At 52.4% G+C, this 20,610-nt stretch overlaps 7 protein-coding genes across 7 annotated transcripts; 4 read left to right on the top strand and 3 right to left on the bottom strand.

Moving 5' to 3' along the window:
• Positions 1–523: 523 nt before the first annotated feature.
• T069G_06130 (hinge domain of cleavage stimulation factor subunit 2 domain-containing protein) lies at positions 524–1,638 on the bottom strand (the record flags this gene model as incomplete). The annotated part of the gene is made up of 5 exons (XM_056173340.1): positions 524–711; positions 772–1,150; positions 1,200–1,306; positions 1,373–1,498; positions 1,587–1,638. The coding sequence occupies 5 exons, from the start codon at positions 1,636–1,638 to the stop codon at positions 524–526; spliced, it is 852 nt and encodes a 283-aa protein (XP_056030198.1).
• A 706-nt stretch (positions 1,639–2,344) lies between these two features.
• T069G_06129 (endoplasmic reticulum vesicle transporter domain-containing protein) lies at positions 2,345–3,748 on the top strand (the record flags this gene model as incomplete). The annotated part of the gene is made up of 3 exons (XM_056173339.1): positions 2,345–2,537; positions 2,618–3,513; positions 3,575–3,748. The coding sequence occupies 3 exons, from the start codon at positions 2,345–2,347 to the stop codon at positions 3,746–3,748; spliced, it is 1,263 nt and encodes a 420-aa protein (XP_056030197.1).
• A 4,220-nt stretch (positions 3,749–7,968) lies between these two features.
• Positions 7,969–10,323, top strand: T069G_06128 (uncharacterized protein; the record flags this gene model as incomplete). The annotated part of the gene is made up of 4 exons (XM_056173338.1): positions 7,969–9,472; positions 9,548–9,946; positions 10,006–10,144; positions 10,206–10,323. 4 exons carry the CDS (start codon positions 7,969–7,971, stop codon positions 10,321–10,323), a joined length of 2,160 nt encoding a protein of 719 aa, XP_056030196.1.
• A 780-nt stretch (positions 10,324–11,103) lies between these two features.
• Positions 11,104–12,028, bottom strand: T069G_06127 (proteasome subunit domain-containing protein; the record flags this gene model as incomplete). Its single annotated transcript, XM_056173337.1, has 2 exons — positions 11,104–11,793; positions 11,903–12,028. 2 exons carry the CDS (start codon positions 12,026–12,028, stop codon positions 11,104–11,106), a joined length of 816 nt encoding a protein of 271 aa, XP_056030195.1.
• A 799-nt stretch (positions 12,029–12,827) lies between these two features.
• Positions 12,828–17,395, top strand: T069G_06126 (nucleoporin or nuclear pore complex subunit; the record flags this gene model as incomplete). The annotated part of the gene is made up of 8 exons (XM_056173336.1): positions 12,828–12,920; positions 13,019–13,667; positions 13,725–14,465; positions 14,637–14,718; positions 14,764–14,969; positions 15,033–15,164; positions 15,210–15,314; positions 15,366–17,395. The coding sequence occupies 8 exons, from the start codon at positions 12,828–12,830 to the stop codon at positions 17,393–17,395; spliced, it is 4,038 nt and encodes a 1,345-aa protein (XP_056030194.1).
• Positions 17,396–17,816: 421 nt separating this feature from the next.
• T069G_06125 (uncharacterized protein) lies at positions 17,817–18,449 on the bottom strand (the record flags this gene model as incomplete). Its single annotated transcript, XM_056173335.1, has 1 exon — positions 17,817–18,449. One exon carries the CDS (start codon positions 18,447–18,449, stop codon positions 17,817–17,819), a length of 633 nt encoding a protein of 210 aa, XP_056030193.1.
• A 611-nt stretch (positions 18,450–19,060) lies between these two features.
• T069G_06124 (RNA polymerase rpb3/RpoA insert domain-containing protein) lies at positions 19,061–20,278 on the top strand (the record flags this gene model as incomplete). Its single annotated transcript, XM_056173334.1, has 2 exons — positions 19,061–19,096; positions 19,199–20,278. The coding sequence occupies 2 exons, from the start codon at positions 19,061–19,063 to the stop codon at positions 20,276–20,278; spliced, it is 1,116 nt and encodes a 371-aa protein (XP_056030192.1).
• Positions 20,279–20,610: the final 332 nt, after the last annotated feature.

Below are 20,610 nucleotides of genomic sequence, written 5' to 3'. Positions count from 1 at the left end.
GGGATTTGGTTTCTTTGATCCAATTCATGGTACATGATTGAGCGCCCTCCTCGATAATCCCCTTAGTTCTAAAATACCTACCCATACATTGGTGCCCTCAGACCCTATTCATGCCAACTTATTTGCTGGCAAGAGTTGCAGCAGAGCATGCTGCATAGTTTCCTAACTCAAAAATACATCCATCGCTTCTTCCTAGTTATGTGAAGCCTACAGTGCGAACACCCGGCACTATAGGTTGCGTGTGCCCCTTCTGCTCTCTTCTTTAATTTGCTAAAATAGTCGACACTCTGGAGAGCGACGAAGTGTACCGCACATCTCCATCCAGAGCGTGCATCGTCGCTCAGTAATAGGGGAGTAATACATCAGTGGCTTTCAAGTGCAATATGTTGCATGTGCCTAGTTCCTCTCAAATATTCTGTTTGAGGTACATGCCATGTTTACGGCCTGTGAAAACTGCTGTCCGTGATGCTCAAAATAGAGACTTTATCAAGGCTGCAACGCTCTACCTTCAACAGAATGAGAATTATCGCCGTTGACCCGCAAACGTAGCCCTAAGAGCCATAATCTGCTGTCTATCTGCCTCTGGGAGCATGTCAATCTGGGCCTGGGGGAGTTCCATGACTGCTCGCATCAGAGCATCAGGGTCCTGTGCCATACCCGCAGGAGCTGCTGCAGGTGCCGCTGCTGGAGGAGCATAAGCCGAGTTATTCGCTGGAGGAGGCGCATAAGGCATCCCAGTAACGGGGGGCGTGTGATTTGCGACAGGAGCACCGGGGAATCCTGCTGGAGGGAAGTTGGCAGTTGGGAGCTGGGGAGGCGGTGCGTTCGGGTCAACGACGGACTGGATGGATTCGGGGGACACGAGTCCCATCAGGAGGAGCGATTGGAAAACAGCATAAGCCAGCTGAGGGGCCTGTTGAAGCAGTTCCGTTGCTCGTTGAGGTTCTGTTGTAGCCAGTGTCTTCATCTGGCTTAAGATGTCCAACAGTTGTGGCGGCGGTAAGGTATTGAGAGTTCTTGAAATGGCATCGGTGCAGGTCAATCCTGGAGGTATCTCCTTTCCGGCTGGGAGTGGAGGGAGTGGTGTTGACTGGGAGGTATAGTTTGAAGCAGCGCCTCCGTTTGAGGCACCGGTGTTCTGTCCAGGCGTCTGTTGGGGTCAGCCAAGGCTAGGTTCTATGGAGAGCGTCGCAACATACCTGGCCATCATCATCACCGCTCTTCTGCTCGTTGGAAAAATCGACTCGGAGTTTTCGACCCATGATTTCATATTCGTTAAGGTTGCGGACAGCTGAGGAAGCCGAGTCTGCGAGAGAGTATAGTTAGCCAACATGCTACGGAGAGAGCCCAGTGATATCACATCATATCGTACCAGTGTCGGGATAGTCTGCGAAGCCGAATCCCTTTGGCCGTCCGGTTTCCGAATCGTAGACGAGGCGGAAGCGCTCTACCTTGCCGGCGCTACTGAAGATGTCTGTGATCTGCTCCTCGGAGAGGCCTGGAATCGAATCTTGCTGTCAGTCACATGCTCATGCTTCGTCCGGATGGGCGCATCAGCCAAGCCCATTGACCCATTTGCAACTGACCATATGGAATGTTTCCCACAAACACGACCCTCGAAGGAGGCCTACTCGACATTTTGGGGGGCTTGAAAATTTGGGGAATGCTTGAACGATGCTTGTCTGTAGCGTCTTGGAGATGATGTGCAGCTCAGAATAGCGGGTGCGCTTTGCTTTCTTCTTCTTCCTTTTGATAATGCGTATTTCACCGCCCAGAAGCTATCAATTGACAAATGCGGATGGGCGACAAGATCGAACGAGGTGCGAATGGGTATCTGTGGCTGGCGGACGAGATAAAATTGATGAGATCAGATTGTGACAGCTGGGAGAGCTTCGCGTTTTGCTCTGCTAGAAAGCCTAAGCCGTTTGATACGGGCCATTCGCTGCACCCGAATAGGCAACGGAACCAGCAGCCGAGGATTCGCCGGCCGGCCCCCACCAGCCGCTACAGCCCGCATTAGTTCAGGGCCTTGCGGCGAGTCTAGGCGCCTGTAGCCCGGGGTTTAGCTGGTGCTAGGATTGCCCTGAACAATCAGTAGTCAGCTTCAGGTGTTGCGACAGGTGGCCTCAAGACATTTGACCTGGAACCTCCAGCTCTTGCTCTTGTCAGCCGCTCTTGCGCCATCCTCGTCCATGGTTCTGGTTGCTGGCCATCGATGCAATTGACGAGAGAGAATTGATTTGTGCTGTTTTGCCTTGTGTTTCTGCGAGCTCTGCTGAAGAGACTGCGCTTTGACGGAATACGAGTAGTGCTGCTGCATCTCGTTGGCCAAACTTGACCATCCATGGCTCCCAAGTCGCGATTCACAAGGCTCGATGCCTTTACCAAGACGGTGGACGAGGCGCGGATCCGAACGACAAGCGGAGGAATCGTCACAATTGTGTCGCTGCTAGTCGTCGTGTTTCTCTCGTGGGGAGAATGGAGCGACTATCGGCGCATCGTGGTGCACCCGGAGCTGGTCGTGGATAAAGGCAGAGGTATGTCTTGTCATTGTCATTGTCGCCTCCGACCTGTGCCCTACATACATGCATGGTTTGGCTAATGCGATATCATCAAGGCGAGCGAATGGACATCCATCTCAACATGACCTTCCCCAACATGCCATGCGAATTGCTGACGCTGGATGTCATGGATGTCTCTGGCGAGCAGCAGCACGGCGTCGCCCACGGAATCACAAAGTTCCGCCTGAAACCCTCTGCTGAAGGCGGCGCCGAGATTGAGAGCAACGCTGCTCAGCTGCATGAAAAGGCTGAACACTTGGATCCCAACTACTGTGGTGGCTGCTACGGAGCGAATGCCCCCGCCACCGCCCAGAAGCCTGGCTGCTGCAACACCTGTGACGAGGTTCGAGAAGCGTATGCGCAAGCCTCGTGGGCCTTTGGAAGGGGTGAGGGCGTGGAGCAGTGCGAGAGAGAGCACTACGCAGAGCGATTGGACCAGCAGAGGGAAGAGGGCTGCCGCATTGAGGGTTTGCTGCAGGTCAACAAGGTTGTTGGAAACTTCCACCTTGCTCCTGGCCGAAGCTTTAGCAATGGCAACATGCACGTTCACGATCTGAAGAACTACTGGGACCTCCCTGAGGGCAAGTCGCACGACTTCACCCACATCATTCACTCTCTCCGATTTGGACCCCAGCTTCCGGCCGCTGTCGTTGAGAGAATGAGCGGAAAGAACACTTGGTCCAACCACCACCTCAATCCTCTAGATGCAACCCGCCAGAGTACAAACGACCCCAACTTTAACTACATGTACTTTGTCAAGATCGTTCCTACGTCGTATCTTCCCCTGGGCTGGGAGAAGCGAACTCCTGGCTACGCTGACGGCAGTATCGAAACACACCAGTATTCCGTCACTAGCCACAAGCGAAGTCTTATGGGCGGCGACGACGCGCAGGAAGGCCACCCCGAAAGACTGCACGCAAGGAATGGTATCCCCGGTGTCTTTTTCTCCTACGTAAGTGTTTACCGGGCATAGACAATTGGTGAGAGATGGCAAGCTAATTATGTGTGTCCAGGATATTTCTCCCATGAAGGTTATCAACCGCGAGGAGCGGGCCAAGACGTTCCTCGGCTTCCTGTCTGGACTCTGCGCGATTGTCGGAGGTACCTTGACTGTTGCCGCTGCTGTTGATCGTGGATTGTTCGAGGGTGCGTCCAGGCTGAAGAAGCTCCGGGCCAAGGATCTATAAAAAGTAAGTAGGAGTATGGTCAAGTAGGAGTATGGTCAAATGAAAAAACGTCCCTCTGTAGAATGCTTTGCATGGACTTTTGAGGCGTATGAACCAGGGCGTTTTGGCTGGCATATATACATGTATTCTTTCCTCTCCTTTCTTTTTTGAAAAGAGTCAAGTTCATTGTCAGTATATAGGGAGATGGGTCTTGGACTTGAGGGCAGTGATGAGCACTTTCAACTGTAACTGTGTTTACGGCTCCACCATCGACTTGGTTGAATGTTTTGATGCGTTGATATTCCTAGTACATAGTGCTTTGTATAGATTGCTACAGCTTTGAGCACGAATGAGAGACATTGTTCAGTCAATGATGCGAAATGCGGACCTGGTCTATACGAAGATAAATACAAACAGAGTAACATGAAGTTGGCTGCGACGCAGAGCATTATCGATAGACGGCAAATAGCCCCGACTGTGCTCCGTAAATCCAGGCACTACTAAGGTACGGAGTGTTAGCTTATGGAATATTGATATAAATAGATCCAGGGCGGGCTCTTCCGCCAATCTAGCAGAAAGACGACGGGAGTAATAATAGCGCCAGCAAAACTCTCGGGACCCGGCTGTGGCCTCGTGACCATCAACATTGACCAGACCAGCTTACTGCTACAGCACGATTGCAGTAAATGCTCATTGATTGACAAAGGCTGCGGAGGATTTTTACGAGCTGGAGCTGTTATTAGCAGCCTGCTCCATAGCGCTAAGCAAGGCATTGCATTGGCATCACCTTCTGCCCGGCGTCGTCTCAGAATCAAATCATATGCGGCGCCCTGTGTTTTGGCATTTGCACCACCGCTGTTTCACTCGTTGCCGTGGCGGAGTCTAAGTCCAAGCCTGCTCATCTGTCTCTGTCTCTACTGTACATGCTCATGTGCCCCAATGCATGCAGGAAAAACCCCACCTGTTTTTGTTTTGTTTTCTCGGTCTTTTTTCATCCGTCTTCTTTTGTTCATTTTTAGGCCCGCAGCTTTGGTTGATTGGGCGACCAAACTTGGCATTGCACATGATGCCTTTGTTTGGGGCTTTCGCTGGAATTGAAGGAGATGAAGAGATGGAACCCCCTTGCGTCAGGTAGCAGAATTGACCTCATCGTGCATGCACTGCCGACATCACATCCCCCATCACTGTGCGACCGAGCCTCGACTTACGGAAACGATATTAATATAGTGTCGGTGCTAGAGTAGCAAGTGTGCATGTGTAGCGTTCGAGTAGGTACGAGTAATACACGTACTCGCACATGGGTGGAGGAGAAAACGAAGCTGCATGACATCGTTAGTGGTAGGCTGTCCAATTTCAATTATAGCAACATGGGCCAAGCTTAAGCGGCGTCTGATGCAATCTGCTCAATAGACTCTTTTTCTTTTTCTTTTTCTCTTTGCACCCCTTGCTGGCATATGGACTGACTCGCTTGCCAGGCGTAATTATGGACAGACGAGTATAGAAAACCGATAGTGTGGAGCATGGGACCGTAGAATTGTGTATTTATAGCTCGATTACACGCGAGATGCTCATGCAGCATACACATTCTTTTGCCACGAAGACGGCGCAGCTGAGTAACTTGCGTAATCGTGCAGTCTATCAGCTACTATTGCTGCTAGTAATAGAATACTATTGATGTCAAAATGAATCATATGGTATACTATTGACCAGATGGATGTAAAGATAGATACAATGCTCCGCAATAATGCTCGTAAAAACAAAGTAGTAAAAAAGTGAAAAACAAGTGGTGTATATACGGTAAATCCATTAGCAAATCACCATCTTTGTTCGCACGCAGGAAATAAGGATTGGCCGGTTTAGCCTCTCTAGCCACTGTTTGAAAATAATGAAGGGCTCCGTCCAAAGTACCGGGTACTTGACCTTAACTGGCCCAGTGCCCCAGAAAAAAAAAGGACCCGTCGCTCTTCTCAATTTGTTGAGCCCAATGCACCCCAGACGATGGCTGTCGCCAGTGCGCCCAATGATATGGCAAGGGTCCCTGAACTCGCTCCAAGTGGCCTTGTTGAACCTCAAAGTACCTGTACACAGTGCTCTTTTGGCTTTGTAGTAGTAGTACGCGTGGTCTGGCTGGATCGGACGGTGTTTTTGCGTATAGGTACATGGTCGTAGGCGGGAGGGTAGCATGGGCACGGGCGCATGCATGTGCGCTGCAGCTCGAATGAATTGAGGTTGATGAGATTCCATCCATTGGCTTCAACCAAAGCATGTACCGTGGTTGATGACATCTCAGGTGTACGAGCAGCATTATTGGTGTGCAATCTGGTGCTAACAACAAGGTAGATACATGTACCTATAGCAAGCAGTAACATCTTACTGAGCAGCACCAAGGGCATTGATGACGAGTGAGTGCTCGTACGAGCGAAATGACATCGATGAGCCGTCTGTAGCGAGGCAATACAAGGCAAGACAAGACAAGACATGGAGTCTGATGACTTGCAGGCCATGTGAGGACTTTGATGCGCTGAAGGGGCCACGACGTGCTGGGGAGATTGCCCGAGATTACCTTGGTGCTACTAAACCTACCTTTAAGCCACACGAGCCAGGGTGGTTCCGCAGTGGCATCCATGTCTTGGAGATTCTCGGACGAATTCTGTGTGTTTTTTCTTCGTACTCTGCTGTTCTCTGAAGCCGTGCTTCGTATTGATGATGGGTTGCTGCTTCTATACTAAATGGATCTTTTCGAGATCGTATTGCATAGACACTATCGTCTACCTATACCTTTTTACATGGATCTTTCATTGTATGACCCTCATTCGTACTGTACGGCGTGTAAGCAAATGTCCTTGCACTTCGACCGGAAAATAAATACTAGAATACTACTCGTAATATACCGTGCATTTAAGTACATGGTAGAAACAGGCATTCCCGCCGGGGCTTGCATGCAACTCGTACTGCACTGTACAGTACGTGCTCGAACTTGATGGATCATTGATGTTATTAGATGAGATTAGCCTTTTGTACCTTGAAGTCTAAAGGACAAGCCACCACCTTGGGTTAGGTCGAGCCCTCTGCTCCCGCCGTGCCCAGTACCTGGCCTGCCCACTGCCATCTGGCCACGCGCCCAAGTACAGAGTACCCGGCCGCCAGCCGCAGCTACGGGGCGCCACTGGCCTCCTAACCTCCTTTTGCTGCGGTGCCTCGTATCCATCCACCATCTTTGTATTGTATTCCTCCTCCTTTCTCCGTCCCATCAGATCAGATCAGACAGGCAAAGCAGAAGAGAAGCGCTGAACTTGCCGCCAACGGGTTTCTGTGCAGGCCTCATTGCCGTGCTTCTTCTCATTCTGCTTCTTGCTTCTTGCTTTCTGCTTCTTACTTCTGCTTCCACCTTGTTGCGTTTTGAGCCATTCGTCTGTCGCGAGGCCATTGCCGCTCCTCTTCTCTTCTCTCTTCTCTTCATTTGACTTCACTTCTCTCTACCCGCTCTTCTCTTCTCCGTTCTCTTGTTCCTTTTTCTTCTTCTCTTCTCCCCCGCGACTTTTGCAGCCCCTCGTGTGACCGGCAGACGCACGTTGTCCAGTGCAACAACACCCAGGTACTTCCGTGGCTCCGTATCTCTGTGCTCCGTATCTCTACTTTTGCACCCTCACTTTTGCCGCTCGACTTCTCAACGCCTCGCTGCCCACTTGCGGCGGCCTTTGATATCGCGCATCTGCTTCTCGCCCCGTCTTCGATTCGCCCTTTCAACTCACCCCAGTCCGTCCTTGGCGCCTTCTCTTCGTGTTCCTCTCTTTTGTCCCTGTTCCTGTTCCTTACTTATCTCGGATCCATCGTGCCACCCGTTGCCCGACGCCGACAGACGCCTCCACCTTGGATACCCTTCGCTCCTGTCTCTGGTCATCCGAACATCATCGCCGCACTGCCACGACAACCTGCACCTCCATCTGCACCTGGGCCTGCCACCACAGCTGCGCCAGCGCATTCATTACGCAGCGATCACAACCGCAATAGCAACGACGACGACGACTTCTCGACTCTCTCGCGCCCAACCAGCCAGCTAATCGTCCCGGTTGCTCTCTCGCTAGCCCTGCTATTTTGGCATCCTGCGCGTCCCACCCGGCCTTTGATGATACCGTTTTGGAGCCTGCTTGTATTATTTATTTACCCTGTTTAGCACCCAGCGCTTGCGCCTTGGCTGCCATCGTTCACCACCACCCGGCTGGATTTGGGCTTCAAACAACATGAAAGACGACTCCCTCACCAATCGCCCGTCCTTGTTGGACTTGCGATCCCACTCCGCCAACTCTGCTGTCTCTTCTTCTTCTCGGCCTCTTCGATCACCACGGCTTCATGTTGCTGGAGAAGCACCCCCCGAGCTTTCTCCCCTGGATGCCTTTGCTCTGCAAAGCCGACTGCTAGCTCGACAGCTACAAGAGACGACCAACAAAGATGGAAATCGCGTCAGCCGACTACCACCTCTCACGGCGGAGAGCCCTCTAATCATCCAAGGTCGATCAGAGTACTTTCGATCCATGTCCCAGGACTCGGGATCCGAACGCGATGAATCTCCCGCCCCTCCACTTACCCCTGGCTTTGGCGGTTTGGGGCTACGCACCGAGATGGAGGACGCCTTCTCAGACGAGGTCCAGCGGCCGAGGTCCATGCACCCACGGATGAGTCGAATCCCGCCCACCCCCGATGAAGGCGTGCCTCCTCTGCCGGAGGACATGCCAGACGTACCAGACATACCGGAGTATGCTCGGGGTCGGCAGCTGGGACATCAAAACGACAATACCAACTTCTTCGGGGCCCGCCAGGACCGTTCTCCATCACCACTCCAGAGTGATACCCTCTCTCAACTGGACCGCCAATCAACAAAATCCCCCACTCCGTCTCATCCTCAATTAAACTCCTTTCCTTCTCTGTCAAACATGTCCCCTCGAAGGACCAAACAGAGCTCCTTTGACGAGGTTGGATTGGCGCCACCCAGAAGCCTCCTCCCTGGACGATCGCCGAGCGCCTTGTCCTCCCCTGTACCCCCAGATGAGGAAACATTCGGCAACATGTCTAGCTCCGTTCAGTCTCTTCCTTCCAGAAAACTCTCTTCTGGCAGCGCAGCCCTCCCACCTCACATGGCGTCCTCTGTCCTACCCCCCTTTCAACGATCCCCATCCGTTGCCTCTGAATCCTCCGCTCTCCCTCGACCCGCCTTCAACTTTTCTCGGCCCATGAGTAGAGCTGGAACGCCAAACCTGGACCATCCCATTCGACAGGCTTCATCAGACAGCCAGCCGTCTTTTATCCTGGCCGATGAGTCGGCTCATACTCCCATAAGTATGCACAGCGAAGCTTTCGCAGAGCAGCCATCAGACGACAAGGCCGGCGGGTCATATACCTATTCCAAATTTGTTCTGCCTCGAGGAAAGTCAATTCAGCGTTCAGAATCGTCCGACCTCCCACCCCAAGCGGGTGCACCCCCCTCCCCCCCTACTCGACCTTCTAGCTCATCAGCTCGCGCTATCCCTGACGATGCCGCCAGTATTTCCAGCGCAATGTCAAGGCAGCGGAGTGATGCGGGCAAACTCAGCATGGAGAGTTCTCAGTTTGCACCTTATGGACGCGCCTCACCGAACCCCAGCAGACCTTCAACTGAATCCAGGCGGCATGCAGAAGACAGCTCCAGGGGTAGATCACGAACGTTGCATACCGGAGAGGCGCCTCGAGGCAGAACACCAGCCTCAGTCGGTACAAGCGACTCGGCTCAGACAATACGCCCTACCATGTCTGTCCGGTCTACTACGAGCACCACTACACCTACAGCTGCTGAAATGACAGCTGAAGAACACCTTGCCAAGGGAATAGAATGCCACGAGAACGGCTCGCTGAACGAGTCGACCTATCACCTCCGGCACGCCGCCCGACTAAACCACCCAACAGCCATGCTTCTGTATGCTCTTGCCTGTCGCCATGGCTGGGGTATGAAGCCCAATCAGAAAGAAGGAGTGCAGTGGCTACGAAAAGCAGCCGACATGGCAAGTGGTGAAGTTGCAGAGGATGAAGGGAATGCCAAGGAAGGGAAGCGCATTAATATTGCCGAAAACAAGACCCACAAGGCCCAGTTTGCTCTGAGCATTTATGAACTGGGCGTTAGCCATATGAATGGATGGGGTATCGAGCAAGACAAAGCCCTTGCGCTGCGCTGCTTTGAAATCGCTGGCAGTAGGTTTGAACCTGAAGAATCTCGTGTGATTAGGTCTTGCTAACATTTTTTTGAATAGCATGGGGCGATGTTGATGCTCTAGCGGAAGCTGGTTTCTGCTACGCGCAAGGGATTGGCTGCAAGAAGAATCTGAAAAAGAGTGCCAAGTTCTACCGTATGGCTGAAGCCAAAGGCATGAGCATGGTGGGCAACAGCTGGTATGTCTATTCACTTTCCATGCCCCTTCCGTAGACGTAAGCTAATTTGGATACCTTTCAGGATTCACAAGTCAAAATACATGGATGACGAGGATGCTCCTCCTAAACCCTCGGCAGAGGACAAAAAGTCTCGAGCCCGCAGCAAATCCCGCTCCCGCGCAATGTTTGGCAAGAAGTGAGGGGGGCAACTATAATGATGATGAAAATCTCTCTTCGTCTTTACCCATCTATACCGGAGTTTTTGGGGGTTTTCGGCTGTTCTCGCATCAAATATCGGGGTTGTCTCGCATGGAATACTGGGAATCTCTTCTTATCGGCCTTTGTTTTCCCTTTTCTCTTCTCTCTCCTCCCTCTTCAACTTTTCTTTTCCATTCCATTCTCGGCATATCAGTAGAGGCGGGCTCTTTTGCTACGTTACATTTCATGTGCTTTGAATAGCATATTCGAGCTTTACGACAAGCTCGTTGATCCCCCCCTTTCTTTGGAGTACACGACTCCAATTTACTTCTCTTCTCTCTTGTTGTTTCTTTTCCCTTTGACACTTTGGAGTTCATTTCTTGTTAACTTGTAGGGAGGGGCTTGTTTTGGTGGCTGTGGCGTACATATAACTACATTTCCTTTGTTCCTTCTCCAATACCGAGTCCGTATAGAGTGCGGCTGGTTGATTTTTTTTTTCTTCTTTTCTGGCCGGGCGTTGGGCTGTTCAATATATCCAAAAACAAGGACGTTGTGGGAACGTCTCTCGTATCTAGGGGGCAAATAAGGCGATAACAAAGTTATAATCCAATAATTCCAACATCAGCAGCGCCCTATTAGTCTATATTTGTCGTCACTGTATCATGTGGTAGTTTGGAATTTTCCCTTTGTCTGATTTCTAGTATGTTTACTATTTTATTGGTTACAAAAGAACCATGACATTGCAATTCGCATCCACTGCACGCTTTCTTGTGTCCCCCCGATTAGGTATCAACATCCATGCTCTCTCCCTCAACTGGTAAATCGACCACGGTGGCGTATCGTCCGATCTCGCTCTTAGTAATAATCTTTTCGTTCAAAACGGCCGTGGTGCCCTTGGGGAAGCGGTAGCTCTGCAGCTTGGCGCTCTTCTCGTTGGGCTTAATGTAGTTTCGCAGCAGGGTCGTCTTCTCCTTGGTAATGACGGCAACATCGACGTTTGAACCAGAGCCCAGATCGTTCCAGACACCAGCGAGAATGGCGTCGCTGCACAGCTTGACGGCGTCGTCCCTTGTCAAGTCAGGCTTCCACTGAGTCTCAAAGACGCTCATGGCCGCGAGACTTCCCGACCCCATGGTGACGTAGGGGAGCTTGTCGGTGCTGCCGTGGGCGTGGACGGTGAAGAGGTGGGTGCCCGTGGGGTCGCAGCCGGCGACGACGAGGTAGGCGCCGATGTGGCCCTGGTGGCGGAACAGGTGCTGCTTGAGGAGGGTCATGCAGGTGACGACGCGGGGCTTGCGGCCGGTGGAGAGCGAGTGCAGCTCGAGCTGGGAGGAGATGAGGGCGGTGGTGAACTCGGTGTCGGCGGCGGTGCCGGCGCCGGCACACCAGATCTGGGGGGAGATGTAGTGAAGCTTTTCGCAGTTCTTGTCGGCGACGATGGGGCCCGAGGTGGCTCGCGTATCGGCAGCAATCTGGCGGCAGGCGGGTTAGAAGTTATCGCCATTGTGCATAGGCAGGGAGAGAGGGGGAGGGGTGATTTGATGAAGAGGGCAGGGAAACGCAGATTTATTCCCAACTCACCACAACACCGCCGTCAAAGATACATCCGACAATGGTTGTTCCTGTGCTCGTCGCCCTGGGCAGAGGCACTCCCCTGGCGTGCAGGGCCGCATTGCGGTTGTAGTTGGAGAAGTCGAAGCCCGGCATCTTCTGCTGCTGCGATGCCCTACCAAACGGGTCGTGCCGTCTTCGTCTATATCTCGCGTGTACCGGAGAAGCCCCTCTGTATGGTGCTTCAAATCTAGCAGCTGTGCGGTGTCTGCATTCGCTGTGGAGGATCGTCAAGGGGGGCCGTTGCTTGCTATTCAATGGAGGATGGAGGGTTTGGCTGTGCTGGAGGTTGATGTTTGGCTATACTCAGCAAGTGAGTGGTAGCTGATGACGAGGCTAAAAGCTGCCTTCTGCCTTTAGGCACTGGTGGCACGTCTGCCAGGTATCGCAGCACCCAAATACAGCGGGCTCGGTACTTCGCACAAGCTCCAACCTGCTGTTTCCCCTCTATAAATCGTCCCCCTAGGCAAAACAGCAGGCTCTGATTGGCCCGCTGCCGCCAGGTGGGAAGACGGAGCGCAACTGCATGCGCCATTGGCTGGAGCTGTCATGAACCCACGTGATTGCGCTCAAGAGCTCCCAAAAAAGTGAATTGTGCATGCAAGGGTCGCGACAGACCGCCCGGTAGAATATAGTACAGGCGCAGTTCCCTCTGCACTTCCAATCGCTACTTTTGCATCATCCGCCGCAGCAGAGCAATCGACGCGTTTTGTCGCCTCTTCGGCCCCCGACCCGGCCCTCGCCATTCTCGCAGTCTCTGCCTCCGAATTGGGCCCCGAATCCCGCCGGTGGGAGCTCCAGCGACGGACCTGTGAATCGCGCCGCAGACCCATGTTCCGGAAGCTGGATAGTTGACGAGATTCGGAGACCATCCGGGTTGCTCTCTTCAGTCGCCATGTCTTTTGGCTTCAACGCTTCGGCCAACGCCATGGGCGGAGGCGCGGGAGGTGTAAATGCAGGGCCTGATCTGGAGACCATCCAGACAGAGGTAGGCAGCAGCTTTTTCTTCTTGCTTCACTTTTTGTTTTGTGTTTTGTACAAACTCAACACAGGCCGCGAGTCCATCACTAACCCAGTGCTTCACAGGCCCTCGGTTTCCTATCCATCGCTGGTGATGCCAAGGTTCGCCTCACATCTGCTTGGGAGACACTACCGACTGCTACATCCTCGCTGCTCAGCGTTGCCTCAAAGAGAGGTCTCGTTGCTGCCGCTGGTCCTGATCAGCTGATCATCGCCACGACCGAATCGATTCGAAAAGCTTTCGAGAATCCTAAAGATGGCGATTCCGACATTCGCGGCTTTGAACCCCAGCTCAAGATCCCTATGCCCATGCGGGTTTCGCAACTCGTCTTTACCGCCGACGAGAATTACCTGGTGCTCTCTGCAGAATCCGGTGGTGGCCTTGCTGTTTATCAAGTACAAAGTCTTCTCCAGGGGTCTTCAAATTCCGCGTTTGAGCTCTCTACCAATGGGGAAGCCCTTAGGTCGTTGGCACCAAACCCAACAATTCCAGAGCTTTGTGCCATTGTCACAAACAACGGCAACCTCCACATGGCAAATCTCCAAGAAAGAAAAATAAGCAATGCACTCAAGAACCAAGTCAGCTGTATTAGTTGGAGTTCAAAGGGCAAGCAGCTTTGTGCTGGATTAGCGGATGGCACCATTCACCAAATGACGCCTGAGGGAGAGGGAAAAGCTGACATCCCCAACCCTCCCAATGTGGCCAACTGCCATGGTAAAAACTACCGTCCCCCAATAGAGAAAAGGCATATGCTAACCATGTTTTGAATAGTATCATCACTTACATGGCTTGAGAACAACCTCTGGCTCTCCATCCACTCAACTAGTGACTCGCCTCCTTCTTCCATTTATCACATCATTACGCGCCAACCGCCTTCATCATTCACATACCAAAAACTCACGGACCCTGTTCAGCCTTTTGGATCAGACAAGGTCCCCCACCATTCTATACTACGATTGCGAGACTTCCCCCCTGATCTGCAGGATCTCCTTATCGTCTCGTCCACTGCATCGACTGATGTTGGCCTACTGACCCGGTCTAAAAGTGCGCTGACAACCGATTTACCTGCCGAGTCCATCACAAATGTCTTCACTACTACCGAGTTGCTTGATGACTCTAAACGACCAACACTTCCGATGACTGACTCCGCGGACGATTCTACACCCATTGGAGTTGCTCTTGATCTGTCCAGCAAGGATAAAATTTACAAGCCTATCCCATCAGACGAAGAACTCGAAGAATCGCCTACTCCCTTGCCAGGATTCTGGATTCTCACCCATGAAGGTGTGCTCTGCTCATGGTGGATCATATATACCGACTCAATTAAGAGAGCCGTGCCCTATCCAGGGCTGACGGCAATCCAGGGAGATGCGGGATCTGTGCCAGCACCTGCCGCGTCTTCGGCATCACCCTTTTCCAGTAACGCAGGGCCATCCCCCTTTTCTTCATCAAGCGCAGCTGCTCCTGCTTTTGGGTCTTCGGCGCAGCTTGGCCAAAAGGCGTCACCTTGGGGTACGGCATCAGCTTCGGGAACTGCTGCGGCCAGCACAGGGGGGGCCTTTGGATCGAGCGCTTTTGGGTCAGCAGCACCAGCCGCTACGTTTGGGAAGCCGAGCGCCGTAGGATTCGGCCAATCCTCGCAACTTGGGATGCGAGCCTCTCCCTGGGCGTCTGCTGGTGCAGGAACGGGAGCAGCAGCAGCGGCCGCTCCAGCATTTGGCCAGTCGGGCTTTGCTAGTTTCGCAAACAAGAGCGCTCAAAGCCCGTTTGGGAGCACACCTGCAAGCACAGCTCAAGCCTCCACACCTAGTTCTTCTGGAGGATTCGCTTCGTTTTCTTCTCAGGGTGGCTTTGCTTCCCTTGCCGGCAACAATAGCAGCAATACTGGGGGTAGTGTCTTTGGTAGTGGCGGCACTCTGGCTGGAGCTGGGAGTGCTTTTGGATCCACCTCAACAGACACAGCCTTTCCGTCAAAGCCCGCTGGCAGTGTCTTTGGCAGCCAAGAGAAGCCGTCTGGTAGCGTTTTTGGCTCTACTCCTTTCAAGTTGGAAAGTTCTTTCAAGCCCGATCCGTCCCAAGGAGGCAATGACAAAGCACCGGCAGCTTCTGGGTCGTCAATGTTTGGATCTACTTTTGGATCTGCTCTCAACGACGCTGCAACTAAGGCTCCTGACTCTGCAGTATCTGCCAAGGATGAAGATATGGATACCGGTGAGGCATCTCCACAAACCGGAACTGGATCTGCAACTCCGTTAGCATCACAAGGAACGTCAAGCTTTGGTGCCCCTTCTTCAACAACCCCTGCTGCCTCAACCACTAGCACGACTTCACTTTTTGGCGGCAAGACAGCCACTCCTCAAAGTACTGGTACCGGATTATTTGGTACAGGAGGAGCCGCTGCCAAGCCTGCAGGTGGCTCTGGTTTATTTGGGTCTGGGTCAACATTTGGAAGCGCTTCGAAACCACCCGTTACATCCTCTGGACTTTTTGGCTCCGCTACTAAACCAGCCGAAGACGAGTCCAAGACGCCCACACCCAAGGTTGCCAATCCCTTTGCCACACCTCTTCCTCCCGATACAACCAGCAAGTCGTCATATCTCATTGGCGAGTCATCTGACTCGTCTGTAACGTCTACCACATCTAGCTCATTCGGTAGTACCGCTACCTCTAAACCGAGCAATCCTTTTGCTACAGGCCTGAGTGGGACCGATAAGAATGCGGCTGCCAAGGATACAGGCGCATCAAAATCATCTAGCTTTATCAAAGTTTCGAAGCCTTCTGATGAGCCGCCAACGGTCGTTGAGGATGCTCCTCTACCTCCCGATCCAGTCAAGTCAAACTTCTTTTCCAAACCCAGCAATGCCGCTCCACCAGCCGCATTCGGGCTTCCTACTTCTGCGCCCAAGACTCGACCGAGCGTAACTTCTGCTCCGGCGCTCCCCTCTGATGGAGAGGCAGAGAGTGATTTGGACGAGGAAGCTTCCGAGGGCAGCGGTGTGGATGTGGCTAGAGATCTTAGTCCCACAGCCATGGGATTGGGTACGCCAAAGGGCCCTTTCAACGGCTTTGCAGAACCCCCCAGAGCTGATCGGGGTCGCTCACAACAGCTTTTTGGAGAGGTCGGCCGAAGCACACCCACGATCGCCCAGCCAGACGCGATTCCTCGATCGCCCAGCCCCGTGCGAGGTGGAGCGCCAAATCGTGCTCTCATACCGGATATCACTAGATCCGCCAGTGCACCAGGCGTAGCTCCTCAGTTCTCGGCTCCCAAAAAGTCGCAGCTCGTTGCATCAGCTACTGCTGGTAAAGACAAAACAGCTGCTGATGACGCATTCATAGCTCAGTCTAGAAAACTGAGAGAACGACAGCAAGCCGAAGAAAGCCGGGTGTTGATCGATGAAGAGGATGAGGAGGTGCAAAGGGTCCTCGCCTCTGAAATTGAGGGCACTCTGGAGCTGGATGAATTTATTGCTCACTCCAACGTTGCACCGCCGGCCCAAGAGAGCATTCCTGCTCAAGTTGAAGCTGTTTATAGGGACATCAACTCAATGATTGACACTCTTGGACTCAACGCTCGCTCCGTGATGGCCTTCATAAAGGGTCATACGGACGGCGGTGTTCCTGACGGCCGGAGCCCTGACGATCTCGATCATCCAGACGATTGGGTTCTATGCGAGATTGGCGACTTGGGAGAGATTCTCGAAGTTGAACTTTCTGGTGACTTGGAGGATGGTCGAGTGCAGGATCTAACCGAGCAGCTCGAGGCCTGCCAGGAGCTGGCCAAGGACATGCATCGGCTACGAGCCAAGCAGGAGGATCTGAAAAGGGTCATCATGGCAAGAGTGGATCCCAACCAGGCAGAGGCTGCGCGGTCTCTCCCTCTTAGTGCTGAACAGCAAACGCAGCAGAACGAGCTGAGGAGGGAATATACAAACTTCTCAAAGCTGCTTGCCGAAGCGGAAGAAGCACTGACTCTTCTCAAGACTCGCATTGCATCGCTTTCCAGTGCGTCCGGAAGGGGAACCACAAACGTTCCTACCGTGGAGGCCGTGATGAAGACCATCACGAAAATGACCAGCATGGTGGAGAAGCGTAGTGGAGACATTGATGTGTTGGAAACGCAGCTGCGGAGGATGCGGCTGGAGACCCCCAGCAGAGAGGAATCTCCTTCTTTCCGGACACCACAGTCAAGGAGGAGCATCTTGCTCTCTCCGGACGCGACACCGGCCCGTAGCATGCGCCAGAGCTTATCCAGCAGCGTCATGTCTCTTGGAACTCCGGTGAAGACGTCGACGCCACGAAAGAAGGCCAGCGGCTATAGCAGGGATGAAAAGGGAGATTTAATGGACAAGAAGGCCAAGCGACAGGCAATTCTTGGAAGATTGAAGGACAACGTACAGAAGAAGGGCGTTAGCGTGTGGAACATGGAAGATATTGAGTAAATGGAAACAAGCGGGAAAACAAAGATAAAAAAACACTGGAACGGAAGGACATGGCAGCTTTGCGAGATATAGCAGGGCTGCTTGATTTGTAGGATGAAAATTTAGGTTACTGCAATGGGTCAATAGGGTAGATAGCATGTTATGAAAGCTCAGCTTTGACACAACTAAAGCGACTCGATATGGGTTATGAATTCTGCACATTTTTTTCCCCCCTGATATTGTGTTAAGATGCTGGGATTGATTACTGTTGGTCAAGCAAGAGAGTTGGTCAATGAATTCATCATTCATTACTAGTAAGATTTCTTGGTCTCATTATAGTAGCAGCGATGCGTCTAAGACAGCATCTCAATTGAACAGCCTTGGAGGCATTATTGAATTAACTAATACACTGTATTTCTTCACATATCTCACCCTCTCCGACTCATACCCGCGCCTTCTTCAATTTGGATCTTCTTTGGTCCCGCGGATGTCGCAAATGCTGCAGCAAAGACGAAAGATACCCACCATCCTTTTTCGCCTCGTCGACGCTGATTCTATGTTCCTTTTGCAATGTATACTTCCGAAACGCCTGAAAGTCGCGCCACACCCTCACCTTTTTCCCCGTGCGCCTCGCATCAATCAAATCCACAATATTAACCAGCTTCTTCTTAAGATTCTCCTTGCACTCAGCAGTAGTGTCACACGGCGGGATGCCGACCTCGACGCATAGATCTTGGTAGCCCTGCAGGATTTCTTCCTCCGTGAGCTCTGCTTCTTCTTCCTGGGTGCTGCTGTTGGGGTTTTGGGATTGAGCGGAGAAGTAGTGCGTTTTGAGCTCTTCGCGCATGGCGATTGTGCGCTGCTTTGTGTATTGCTGGGAGCCGGGGATCCATTGCTGGGATAAGGCGAGGCGGGCGAATTCCTTGTCGAAGGGCGCGTCGTGGCTAGGCGTGAAGTTTTGGAATTTGTCAAAGTGGGATTGGGAGGATGGAGGGGGAGCAATTTGAGGCTCGTCTTGGGATTCGTCTTGAGAATCATCATGAAGTTGATATTGAGAGGATGGAGGGGGATCCATGGTGTTGTTTTTTATTATACTGGTTTCTTTAATGGGGAGAGAGATATGAGCTACCCGAGTAAAGTAAGACGCGAAGATGAAGTAACAACAACAATGGCAGAAGCGGCACCACCTGCATATGTATGTGCCTGCATCTGGTAATTCGCTGAATCCTGCTGAGACGTATGCATGTTGGTTGGCCGTCAGGCGGTATATAAGCAGCTGTAGCGAATAAGAGCCACACAGGGGTGTTTATACGGCGAGCTCAGAATGGCTGCGAGATGTTGTCAGAATAATAAAAAAAAGTTACACTGCCAATAATCAACATGATTTATTACATCTCTTCATGCAATTAGTCTTGCCATCTCTTGTCTGTTATAGGTCATGAACAGACCTTGACAGAGTACTTACAACCAAGTGTCGCCAAATCCTAAACCAGTTTAGTGGCGGACCCCTAAGACCCGCCTATTTTCGGTGAGTGCCGTCTTTCACCGACTCTCACCTTGGAGGGGCTAAATTCTAGCTATCGTCAAATCGTTATCGCATCCAAAAAATTTCCCCAGATCACCATCCAGTCGAGCCGAGTCAATCCTTTTCTGCTTCTCCAATCTTCACATTCTAGCACAAACACAATGGCTCCCAGTGCGGAGGAGCTACTGCGCCGAAACGTAAGAGAACCAATTCCTTTTCTACCAGCCTCACACTGAAGTTTTTTTTCTCCCGGATTTTGTTTTCCCATGAAGTGCTGACATAGACATCTTTTTTCATAGACGGTTGGCATCAACAAAGAGACAGTCTCCAACGTTGCCTCGACAGATTTCCCCGGCCACTTCCCCGGCGAAGACCACGCCTTTTCCATTGAGCGCTTCCGATCCGCCTTCTCCGTCCAGTTCCACCGCAACGAGCTCAACGATGCGTCCTTCTCCCTCATCGGCATCGACGCCTCGCTGGCCAACGCCTTCCGCCGCATCCTCATCGCCGAGATCCCGACGCTCGCCATCGAGGACGTCTACATCGAGAACAACACCTCCGTGATCCAGGACGAGGTGCTTGCCCACAGGCTGGGGCTGATTCCCTTCAACGGAGGGCGCGACGGCATCCACAACTTCCTCAAGTGGTACAAGAAGCCCGAGGCCGGCGAGGACCCTTATGCCAACAGCTTCGACTGGAACACGGTGCGCCTCGAGCTCAACGTCACTTGCACCGTCAACGAGGACGCCGCACCAAACGAAAACGACCCGCTAAAGGCGTACAACCACGCCCACGTCTACGCGAAGGATATCGTCTTCGTGCCCACGGGAAGGCAGGTCGAGTACTTTAGCGGCGACAACGCAATCGTCCCCGTCAACCCGGACATCCTCATCGCCAAGCTGCGGCCGAAGCAGACCATCAACCTGGCCATGCACATGCACAAGGGCATCGGCGCCGACCACTCCAAATTCTCCCCCGTCGCCACCGCCTCGTACCGCCTGCTGCCCCTCATCCACATCACCAAGCCCATCATCGGCGCCGACGCCGAAAAGTTCCAGCGCTGCTTCCCCCAGGGCGTCATCGGCCTCGAAAAGGTCACGCGGGAAGAGGCCAGCAAGTCCGGCAGCGGCTACGAGGGCCACGCCGGCGAGTATAAGGCCGTGGTCAAGGATTCCATGAAGGACACCGTCAGCAGAGAGGCTCTGCGGCACCCAGAGTTCGAGGGCAAGGTCAAGCTCGGCCGGAGGAGAGACCACTTCATCTTCTCCATCGAGAGCACGGGGCAGTGGGACAGCGACGAGCTGTTCCTCGAGGCGGTCAAGCATCTAAAGCTAAAGTGCAAAAAGTTGGAGCAGCAGGTCATCAACATGGTTCAATAATTGGTCTTTGTTTTGGTTGAAGGCGTTTTTTGTACATAAACGGGGGGCATGGTTAACTGCGTTGTACATAAGTTTCGACGCATGCATTTTTTCGTCTTCTCTGTGTGTCTCATTTATCCCATGGATATGAATAAATAAAAAGAAAAGAAATCAAAATATCTGAGATCCTCTCTTGTTCTTGTTTTCTTCAAGTCTGTGGACATGTACAAAGATGTGCTGATATGACCTCCAGAAAGAAAGAGGACTATATAGAAGTGCGTCCCGCCGATAGTGTCTCCAACGCCAGGAAAATGCCCAAAATGAAAAGAAAACCTCCCGTAAAACACCCAAAG

Source organism: Trichoderma breve, chromosome 3 (assembly GCF_028502605.1).
Source record: "Trichoderma breve strain T069 chromosome 3, whole genome shotgun sequence".
NCBI classification, from domain to species: domain Eukaryota; kingdom Fungi; phylum Ascomycota; class Sordariomycetes; order Hypocreales; family Hypocreaceae; genus Trichoderma; species Trichoderma breve.
The sequence above is the reverse complement of the archived record's forward strand: the minus strand, read 5'-3'. Positions and strand labels throughout refer to the sequence as shown.